General features: G+C 46.0%; 1 protein-coding gene across 1 annotated transcript; it reads right to left on the reverse strand.

Annotated features, from left to right (window-relative positions):
• Positions 1–9,971: 9,971 nt before the first annotated feature.
• Positions 9,972–10,652, reverse strand: LOC124658207. The gene has a single exon (XM_047196612.1). The coding sequence runs from the start codon at positions 10,632–10,634 to the stop codon at positions 9,972–9,974; it is 663 nt and encodes a 220-aa protein (XP_047052568.1). The 5' UTR covers positions 10,635–10,652.
• Between the last annotated feature and the right edge of the window lie 1,196 nt (positions 10,653–11,848).

The raw sequence follows: 11,848 nt of genomic DNA on the forward strand, positions 1-11,848 counted from the left end.
CACGAGTATGACATAAAGTGTGCATAAAACATGTAGATAACATCAGTAATGTGGCATGGAACATAAGAAATTATCGATACGTCGGAGACGTATCACATTGCAATCCTGCTGATAGACATGTTTCATGATGCTTATTATTAATTTGTTGGTATCTTTTTCATGATTGACATAACTACTAGATGACTTTATTTGCATTTATCTTATCATGAATTGCCTAAGTACTAGTCCATATAATGAGAATATTTACATCATATGAGCAAATGTGTTCGTGAAAGCTCTTTTATCGCACTCAGTTGTTAACTTAATTGCTTGAGGACAAGAAATAAGCTAAGCTTGGGGGGAGTTGATACGTCCAAAACGTATCTACTTTCCCGAACACTTTTGCTATTGTTTTGCTTCTAATTTGTGTATTTTGGATACAACTAACACGGATTAACGTTGTTTTCAGCAGAATTTCCCTGGTGTCTTATTTCTGTGCAGAAAATCAACTTTCAGGAAAATCCCCGAAAATAATTGCAATGGGCCTATTTTCACAGAAGACATGCGGAGCCTGAAGACGAGACGGAGGGGGCCACGAGGGGCGCACACCACATGGCGGTGTGGTGGGCCCCTGGGCCGCACCGCCCTATGGTGACACCGCCTCGGCTAGCCCCCGACGCTCCACTCTGCACTACTTAAAGCCCTTGACCTAAAAACGCACGGGGGTTCGACCAATTTTCCAGAAGACATCCAGAACTCCGCCGCCATCGCGAAACTCAATCTCGGGATCAGAAACTCCGTTCTGGCACCCTGTCGGGACGGGGAATTGGAGGAGATCATCACCATCATCGCCACCGACGCCTCTCCATCAACCATCCATGCTTCCACCATCCATGTGTGAGTAATTCCCCGCTGTAGGCTGAAGGGGATGGTAGGGATTGGATGAGATTGTTCATGTAATAGCCATAAGATTGTTAGGGCATGGTGCCTAGTATCCGTTGTTGGTACTTTTATGATATTGTTGCAACTTGTTATGCTAAATGCTTGTCACTAGGGCCCGAGTGCCATGATTTCAGATCTGAACATGTTATTGATTCATGATGATATTCATTGTTTTATGATCTTACCTGCAAGTTGTATACACATATTGCTGTCCGAAACCCGAGGCCTCAAAGTGACAAGAATTGGGACAACCGGAGGGGAAGGCTGTGATATGAGGATCACATGTGTTCACGGAGTGTTAATGCTTTGCTCCGGTACTCTATTAAAAGGAGTACCTTAATTACCAGTAGTTTCCCTAGAGGCCCGGATGCCACTGGCTGGTAGGACAAAAGATGTTGTGCAAGTTTCTCATTGCGAGCACGTACGACTATATACGGAACACATTCCTATGGTTATTTAGTACCTGGATACTGTTTTATTATTATCTGCAAATGCCTAGTCTTGATTATTACATGAGTTATCTTATCCATGCAGCGCCCGTTCATCCATCCCTATGCCTACAGTATTTTAATCCTGCTGTTTACTATAATCACTACTCCTGTCTTTATTACACTGTCTGCTTATTTTCACTACGCTATCGCTATAAAACTGTTGCTACCGATAAACTCTTGCGAGCAAGTCCGTTTCCAGTGCAGCTGAATTGACAACTCCGTCGTTAAGGCTTACAAATATTCTTTGGCTCCCCTTGTGTCGAATCAATAGATTGGGTTTTACTTCCCTCGAAAACCGTTGCGATCCCCTATACTTGTGGGTCATCACCGCTAATCTTCCCCATCGTCCTAGACTCCAGCCCCTCTCCCCTCGTCAACGGCGGCCTTGGTGGCCGGCGGTGAGGGGGAGGAGGCTCGGATCTGTACGCAGTAGTTAGGTTTCCTACCTTTATCTCCTCTTCCAATAATACCGATCTAGGGTTTCAGACCTCCCTCTTTCCCCTTTTGATTATGGCCATGGGGGTTGGAGCAATGGTGTTGGGAGGTGCCCCACTAGCCAGATTTGTTAACCGGCTATTGATCCGGTCTTTTGAGGTCCTAGTTTTTTCTTGGTTCGAGGTGAGAGGTGGTTGTTGTGTTGCGCTCGTCGTCAGGCAGCGGAGACTGTTGGTCTGGGCATGGCAACCACATTGAGCCCCTCTACGTAGGGATCGCGAACGGTTCGGCCTCCTGCGCTCGTCCCCTGCGGGCGACGCAGGGGCGATAACCCTATACGCCGTCTCCGACCTCCCTTCTCGCCCCCTCTCCGCCGCCACCGGAAGAAGCCGCGGGGCAAAGCCCCTGTGGTGTCGGCAGCGGTGGCCCTCCCTTACCCACGCGCGTGGAGGTCTACGCGGGGCAGAGCCGGCCGGTGGCGGTGATCTTCGGCCAGCAACGTGTCCGGCGGCGGAGCTTCTCCCCGGGGTGCATGGAGCGTGGTGGTGCTGCCTCTTGGCGGTAGGGCGCTGCTGCGCGGCGGGTCACAGCTGGAGTCTGCCACGGCCCAGATCTGGGTACGGGCTGGACGGCCAGCGGCTTCTTCTGCGGCGGTGCTTCCTGGGGTTGGCAATGGAGGTAATGGGGTGTCGGCGGCCGGCGGTGGAGGGTTGGCAATGGGGCTGCGGCGTTGCCCCGGCGGGTGCGGCGTCTCCGGTCTTCGTCTCTGGCCGGCAACCTTGGCCTGCCGTGGATGGTCACCGGCGTGGGGGGCCAACCTGAATAAAGGTGGCAGTCCTAAGGTCTTTCTTGGGCGAAGATGAAGACCTGTCGGAGGCCTGTCCTTCATGATCTGGCCAGAGTGTTGAGTTCCGGAAGGCGCCGCCGGCGAATGTAACAGTGCTTTTATTGCCCGGAGTTTGCTTGGTTCCGTGGTATTCGGTCATGCGTGCCCATGCTTTTATTCCGACCGTTTGGTTTTGGAGGTGCTGCGCGAATCATTTTTATGTGTTGACACCAAGTGACAGCTAATCCATGGTGAATTCAGAAGAAGAGAATATCATGAAGGCCGGATTTGGAGGACTAGCTAATGGAGGTTCAAGTCTTTGCGTCGTTGAGGGGCTTGCTTGGTGTTCCGGGCTTTGTAACATTGGAATGAAAGTGGGGCGGCAGCACTTGTGAAGTTTGGATTCTTACCTTTTCCTTTCAAGGTGAAAACCCGAGGTCCGGCCTTAACTCGGTTGTGCCTGGTAATTAACTTATTGAAGAAATTGTTTTGAGAGCGGAGACTATCTTCAGGGTGAAAACCTATGATTTTTGATCGGGCGACGATAGCGCTGGTGCACTGTTCCCTTCTTGGAGGTGTTGCTTTTGAAGAGTCTGAATTTCAGGTGTTGTCTTGGTGGTGGATGTATTACTGTTGCAAGGGCTAGGATATTGTAGTGGGACTTTTATTTCTTAGTTTTCTTTTTCTCTTTTTTGGCTGTGTGCATCCGTAATGTATTAGGACATTGTGTTGTTGCAGAGGCTTGGTGTAATTGGTATCTTCTGATATTAATATATTCACTTTATCGAAAAAATGTGCTGTAGGTCTTGTGAGGTGGCTTCGAGTTGATTTTTTGTATTGCTTCTTGTAAGGTTTGCGAATAATCTAATAAAAAGCCGTGTGCATCCTTTGGATGCAGAAGCTGGGGCGATTTTTCCCCCTTTTCGAAAAAATATATATTCTCAGCCGGCCTGTTTCACCTATTCGTCGCCTCCCGAGACCTTTTTTCGATAAAGGATATTTTATTACTTATGATAAGCAATTACATCCAGCCTCTGCATAACCAGGATGCACACAGCTGTTCTAGTTCCCGGAACCAACGAGATATGAAAAAAGGCGAGATACATATCGAAACGATGAATTATATAACGCCTAAGGGGAGGGTGGAGCTTCAATCCGTAGACTATGCTGCCACCCATGTAGGGAAAAAGTATCCCTCGCCGTAGCCTCCAACCGTGTACAGACCTCCGTAAATTGGTCTCAGTTCTCCGCCCGCTGAAGAGGTAACCATGAACGGAGAATACCTGTACATTTGTAGATGATCTGCAACAAAGAACATTTTTTATCGTTAAAAATCTTGTCATTTCCACTCAGCCAAAGCGCCCCCACCCTAAGAAGCAACTTAAACCTTGAATCAATATCGTGAAGCCAATTGCCAAAGACATTTGTCACACTAGTCGGGGGATACAGGGTAGACGCTACTTGGATGAATGACCATATAGATCTCGCAAAACTGCACTGGAAGAAGAGGTGTTTGATGGTTTCATCATGATGACAGAAAACACACCGTGAACTTCCGTGCCAATTCCGCTTAACAAGATTATCTTTAGTAAGAATAACTCCTCGGCGAAGGTACCATCCAAAAAATTTAATTTTTAATGGCATCTTCATCTTCCAAATTTTCTTATTATTATCAACTCGTAAATCAGAATGAAGGATCGCATTGTATAAAGATTTGACTGAGAAAGTGCCATCTACATGAAGATTCCATCTAAATTCATCTGGTTCAGGGGATAAGTGAATATCTCCCAATCGTTGAACTAGAGTATTCCATGCTAAAAGCCTTTGTCCAAGTAAAACCCGTCCGAACGCCTACATTCGGTGGTGAGGTAGCCATTACTGTAGCAACGGTATCACCTTTGCAATGAACAATACTATACAAAGCAGGATATTGTTTACTCAGGGAAGCATTGTCCAACCAAACATCTTCCGAGAACCGTATATGTGCTCCATTCTTAATAGAAAAAGTACCATGGCGAAAGAAGATATTTTTTGTTGCCATGAGGCCAGCCCAGAAGTGAGAATCCCCAGGTTTCCAAACCACTTGGGACAGCGTCTTCGAGCCAATATACTTTCTCCGAAGAATAGTTTGCCAAATCCCATCCTCGGTAAGAAGCTTAAAAAGCCATTTACCTAGCAAAGCTGAATTCTTGACCTCCAGTGTCGTGACCTCCAAGTCCGCCTTGATCTTTGGGACTACAAACTATACTTCATTTAAGCAATCGATATTTCTTTTTCTCGCTATCCCCTTGCCAAAAGAATCTGGATCAATAATAATAGAGTTTATGCAGAATTCCTTTCGGCAGAAGAAAGAATGATAACATATACAGTACCATATTTGTCAGTACCGAATTAATGAGTACCAATCTTCCTCCTAGGGACAACAATTTTCCTTTCCAACTACTAAGGCGTTTCTGTAATCTTTCTTCCACAATCTTCCATTCAGCAATTGTAAGTCTCCGATAATGAATCGGAATACCCAAATACCGAATAGGAAATTGGCCTTGCCCACAACCAAACAACTCTGTATATAGAGTCTTATCATTTTGGGCATCGCCGAAACGAACAATTCACTTTTATGGAAGTTAATTTTCAATCCCGACAACTGCTCGAAAGCTGCTAAAATTAATTTGAGATTACGAGCCTTTTCGAGATCATGATCCATAAAAAGAATTGTGTCATCGGCATATTTAAGGATAGATAAACCCCCATCAACCAGATGTGGAATCACACCCTCAATTTGACCATCAGACTTGGCACGCTCTATGAGTATTGCCAACATATCCACTACAATGTTAAATAACATCGGTGATAACGGATCTCCTTGGCGTAACCCTTTTCGTGTCTGGAAATAGTGGCCGGTGTCATCGTTGACCCGGATTGCCACACTACCTCCATACACAAAATCGTAAATTAGAGCATGCCACTCAGGAGAAAAACCTTTCATCCCGAGTGTCTGTTGGAGGAAAGACCATTTGACCTTATCATAAGCCTTTTCGAAATCTAATTTTAAAATGACCCAATTTAGCTTCTTAGAATGCATCTCATGTACCGTCTCATGTAGAATTGGCACTATCAAGGATGTTCCTTTTTTGCATGAAAGCGGTCTGAGAAGGTTGGATGACGTGATCCGCAACCGTATTAAGTCTAATGGTGGCCACTTTCGCGAAAATCTTGAAACCGACGTTTAAGAGGCAACTAGGTCTATATTGTTGAATCCTTTCGCCTCATTAACCTTCAGTAACAAAATTACTTCACCAAAATTTAGACGAAATAGTTCTAGTTGCCATGTGTGAAGATTACTGAACAAATCTAGAAGATCCAATTTAATAATATCCCAGAAAGTTTGATAGAACTCCGCTGGAACCATCTGGATCCGGTGCTTTATTGCATTCCATTTAGATATTGATATGTTCTAGTGCGCGGACGGACACCATAGGATATTGATTGTCCCATTCGGTATACATCAACACGCGATCTAGTTTCTCGTATGTGGGTTCAGGCAAGCTGTTGGTCCAGGTAAATTATCAACCGGACATAAACACCTCTCTTAAGTCTAAGCTATCAATGACAACATAAACAAGAAAGGCCAATGTCCATCAAAAAGGCAAGCTGTTTACCCGGTTAGCCAATTTTTAGATTCTCAAAATTCCAAATGGAAATACAAAAGCAGGAAGATTTTAGTTTTTTGCTATAAATTATGGATTTTATATATTTTTATTTTTTAAAAAACCTAAAATTAATAATTGCATCCTGAATAAAGATTACTATCATTTTTACCCAATTTTTAGATTTTCATAATTTTAGGTTTTAGGTTTGGCAAAAAAATATTTAATTAATTACTAAAATTAAAAATAATACAAAATTAAAAAGTTAATGTTTATTTATTTATTCAAGATTATTATTACATCATTACTTTTGTTTATTAAAAGAATTATTTGAAATTCAAACAATAAAGAAATGTGATATCGACCAACATGTTACTATGATTGATATGATACTACTATCACATACATGCGCGCGAAGCACTTGGATGCGGAACGGGATGGAACTCGGAAGTTAAGCGTGGTAGTGCTAGAGTAGTGGGACGGGAAGTTTGACCACGAGTATGTAATTTGACTAGAGATAAGTGTAGTTAGAGATAGAGACTAAACTCTGCAAATAACTGAAATAGTAGAAATTCTGAAAAAATAGAAAAAAAAGAGGGAGTGAAAAATAATTAGAAACCCAAATGAATTAAAAAAATTAACTCGAAATAGCCTTTAGTCCCGGTTCGTGTTACAAACCGGGACTAAAGGTCCTTCGCGTCGACGCATGCCAGCCGCCCACGTGGCGGGACCTTTAGTCCCGGTTCGTAAGCAACCGGGACTAAAGGGGGGCCTTTAGTCGCGCATAATTAGTCCCGGTTGCGCAACCGGGATTAATGGCCCTTGCGAACCGGGACTAAAGCCCCTTTTTCTACTAGTGACTTATGCACCTTAAAATCATTTTTGGTGATTTTTAGGAGCAAACTATAACACACTTCCAGTTCAAATTTGAACTATATTTGGAAAATCAATATAAAATCATTTAAATGGGAGAAATTAGCTAGAAAGCTTGAAAAATGAGAATTTTCCATCAAATATGGAATACTTTTTATCGAAAATTGGATGGACACCATCTTGCACCATATTTTGTATACTTGCTTAACATAAAAACCCAATTTTGACACTTATTAGAGAACATAAAAACATTTCTTTTGTAACAAAGATTGGAAACTTCTTTTAACAGTTTTGCTTGGCGCCGCATGATGCATATATTTACAAAATATGGGCATATTATCAAAAACTATGCCAAGAAAGTGGGAAAATAAATGAAACGATGATTGTTTAGTCATTGTCGAGTGTCGCAAAGTATATCTTTGCCTACCGAGGGGAGGGAGGGTTTGGTGGAGCTAACATGTCGTCACATCTCCATCAACCACGGGCGGAGGGGACGCATGTCCAATGGCTTTGTGGAGAGTATGTCTTAGACATGTGTATTTTTCCTTTCCGGGTGTTTAATTTCCTTGACGAAAGTTATAGAGTTATCTTTACTTTTCTAGTGTGTTGTTTTCCTTGCTGAAAGTTATAGAGTTATGTAGTGTGTTGTTTCGTTGCCGAGTAATATTTTATCCCACACTTGAAAAAAAAGGTGTATTTGCTGTGTGCCCTGTGGAATGCTCTTAGCAAAGCCGACAACACTCTGGGAAAATGAGCGAATTCCTGGTAGTGCTAGCTTTTCAAAACGAAGAACCCCCGCGTCGCTCTCGCGAGGGTAACACGGGAGGCGACCCCAACCCTAGCTGCCGGCACCCCTCCTCCCTCCTTCTCCCTTCATGCCGTCGTTGGAGGACACCGCCGGGCGAAGCCCGTGCGGCCGACGGTGGCGGCGGGGCCCCTACCGCTGCTCCAATCTTCCTAGGACCGGAATCGGGCGCCCCTGCATCTAGCCGGTGACGGTGACCGCTCCTCTGCTCCGGTGCCGATGTCGGCCGGTACCAACGCTCTGCATTGCTCCTTGCTATTGGTCGGGTCTGGTTTGCGTCGGGGCGGGATGGGTAGCGCGGATCTGGCGGGGTTGCTGTTGACCATGGTGCAGACTCTCCTGGTGGCTGGTGGCGGCGGTTCCCTAACTTTCCTCTCGGTTCCCTCTCGTGGGGTGCTGGTCTGAGGTGGGATTGGGTGCCGTGGCTAGCGGGGGAAGGTAGGGTCCTTCTTCTCTAGCCAGATCAGACCACCGTTGGGGCGGTGTGGTATTCGATCTCGTCCCCTCGAGGACGGCCAGCCATCACTGCTATGCGGGAATGCTGATGGCAGATTTGCTTTGGTATCTGTTGGGTTTTTTTGGGCATGTAGGGACGCCAGCGAGTTTGATGTTGCGTGGGTGAAAACTCCGCAAGGCTTTGGCCACCGCTGGCGACGATGATGTCTTTGGACGCCGTTCACTTCCTTGGACGCACATCCTACTGTTGGTTGCTTGCCCCTGGGCTTTGTCTCGTTTCCCTATGTTTTGTGATCTCTCCGAGCTCCTCCTTGGAAATCCTATTCGTTGATGCCCTGTGAGGTTGGGACCAGCTTCCTATAAACGGTGTGCCCTCGGTTTGCGCGGTCACTGTTGAGCCCAGGGGGGTTGTCGGAGTTGATGCCGTGGCACGGGGGACACCAGTGCTTCTCACCAGCTGATGTACGCCGTATTTGCAGGTGCAAAGACATGGGCTTTTTCTTGGGGTGGGTTTCGAAGCTTCCGTGAAAGCACCTCACGGCTTTGCTGTGCCGATAGCGACGACGCTCCCGAGCGCCGTTCCCCTTCCTGGAGGCTTTGTCTTGAAGCCTCCCCCTTTGAGCTCCGGAGGTTTCGTCTTCTCATTAGCGTAGCCAGCTGATTCTACGGTGTTGGTGGTCATCTGCAAACCGGGAAGCTTAGTGTGCCGGTCCAAGTTGGTGCAATCCTTCAGAGTGGTGTCTTGGCGCTTGAGGGTTCACGTCGAGCCGCCAGTGTTTAGCTATAGCCTTGGTCTTTGTCAGAGTTTTGGTAGTTCAGAGCTTTGCTCTGCTCAGCATGTTTTTCTCTTTTTATAGACTTTACCTCTTCACCACGTGTCCTTGTATTTCTAGCTGGTATCCCCAGTTTTTCTTTTCTTGTGTTGCTTATGTTCTTGGTTGTACCCTCAGTCTTGAGAGCTTTGTTAATTCAAAGTCAGGCTCTCTGAGCCTTCTGTTTAAAAGAACACAAGTTTAATCTCTAGTTGAACACACAAGTTTTTTAGATAATCTATTGAACGAACAATAAGCACCATGTATATCATTGCATTTCTTTTAGGATGACACGGAATACTACTTGCGAGTTCATCACATACATATTCCATGGTCCATGCATGCTTAAAACTGGCATGTAAACTAGGGAAGACGGGCCTGATCCTAGTTCTCATTCCGACGGAAGTACGCCACAAGAGAGCCAAATAAAAGCCTCACCCAAAAACAGGTAAAAGCTAAACCACACCGAAAAACAGCCAAAATAAGGGTTGTCCATCGACCAAGTCCAAGCTAGACTTGCACCCGGAAACACTGTACATGACTGGCCGCAACGCTGCTCAAGGTTCTAGATAAGCTTGGGGCAGCAGAAAAACACACCATAAGGACAGGCGTGTGAACCATGCACCCCTAGCCCAAAAAGATGGGGAAAACATGCGTCAAGTAGGCTTCAGTTTGTCTAGTTAGCCAACGAATAACAGCTTGTGTCTAGTTGATCGACACCTGGTCGCTGAATTCATCGGTGATGAACGGCATGCAGCTGGAGCTGCGCGCGATGCCGCCGCCGGCAGCGTTGGCCTTCGCCTTGGCAGCGCTTTCCCTGATTTCTCGGGGGTCAATGCTGGACCTGGACCTAGGCCCGAGCTTGGACCGCTTCCTGAGGATCTCCCTCATGGCCTCCGCCTGGAATAGCACCGGATGCGTTCTCCCAAAGCCGTTAAACCTCTTGCACACGCTCATGTGCGTCCGGAGCGCCTCCTCCTGCGAGGTGCCGCTCTTCTCGGCCTCCTCCGTCACGGCCTCCGCGCACAGCCCGCAGACCCACCGCCCCGAGAAGCGGCCTCGCACGCCGCGGATGTACTCCGGCGTGCACTCCTCTGACATGCCACAGCACTCGCACTTGGCGTCCTCCACCTCCGGGACCGGGTGGAGCTGCTTCATCTCCGCCTCTAGGACGGCCTGCTCCTCCTCCTTGCCGCGGCCGTGGTGGTTGTGGAGCTCGTAGGAGACATCCGAGACAGTGCGCTGGAGCTTGTCGGAGGAGGTCCTGCGCCGCTTCTCCAGGTTGCCGGCGTCGATGTTGCTTGCGATCGCGATGAACGGCGCCGCCATGGCCATGGCGACTGCACACGCCTCTCTGCTGGGTGCCATGACCGGATCAGATTTCCCTACCTCTTGGTGATTCTTGGCTATGTGTTGTGGGGGTCTCAGTTGTGAACTTGTGATCTTACAAGCTAGCTGATGGCCTCTGTGTGATAAGAAGCTTCGGAATGCATGGCTATTTATAGAGGTTCCATAGTAGCTAGCTAAGTTGAGACAAAGGATGACACTCTCCACAAGATGCACAGAAAAGGTGGTGTGCAACTTGATGAGTGTAACTTGTGGTGGCTAGGTGATGCAGCTAAAGGGATTACAAAATTTGACAAAAAGATTTGATGGAAATGGCCTGTTAAGAAACCTTTGTGTCAAGTGGTCGATGCGGTTGATAGGTTCACAATCTTATGCACGTGAAGGTGTTCCGGAGACATCATCAAAATAGGGTTGAAGATTGCATGTATGTGCAAAAGGTGATTGCGAAATGTAGCCAATTGCGGCCCCGTTTAATTTCGATCTTGCCTTTTTTGCAGCATGGTAAGTTCTTGTGAACTTGTGACAGCTGTTCTCGTTAAATTTATTTGATTAACAATAACCATGCATGGTTTATGCTGAAAATAAAGTTAACTTCAGAAGAAGAAAAAAGATGACTGAACTGAATACGCATATTAACTCATTCTGTAAAAATGGGGATATGTGATTGGTTGTAAAAATGTGTATATATAATTTTTTAAATTATTTATTAAAACAAATTACTAGTACTTCATGAATCTCGCGTGGTAGCAATTGATTTTTCTCTTGTGATTTGTTTTTAAATTACCCTGAGATTTACCAGATGAAAAATTCCTCAAATTTCTCGCAGCTAGCTTGTGCTCAGATAATGTCCTCCTTCGAATCCAACGAGTCATGGCTCAGTTGCGATGAAATCACGGTTGCAAAAAGATAGATCCTCAGCCATTTTGCCTGAAGCTACTGAACATTTCTAGAGCTCACAAGCAGGAGTGCACGACAATATGTTGGAAATTTCCGGAAGAGGGAGAAATTAAAGGGCGTGATAAGAGATCAGCTAACAATACTCTCCTTTTCCAGAAATCTATCAACTTATCATACCACACATGCATGACCTTATCAGCCCTGTTTTTTTCTCGAGTCATTTTCTGTTGATCAACTTGGATGTGCTAGCAATGAGTGCACAAAGTCTGCGGGTCACATGCGAGCCCAGTCCAGCCACCCAATCAAAACATACTCTCGTCAACGTCAAGAGCAGGTCC

Source organism: Lolium rigidum, chromosome 1 (genome assembly GCF_022539505.1).
Source record: "Lolium rigidum isolate FL_2022 chromosome 1, APGP_CSIRO_Lrig_0.1, whole genome shotgun sequence".
Taxonomy (NCBI): domain Eukaryota; kingdom Viridiplantae; phylum Streptophyta; class Magnoliopsida; order Poales; family Poaceae; genus Lolium; species Lolium rigidum.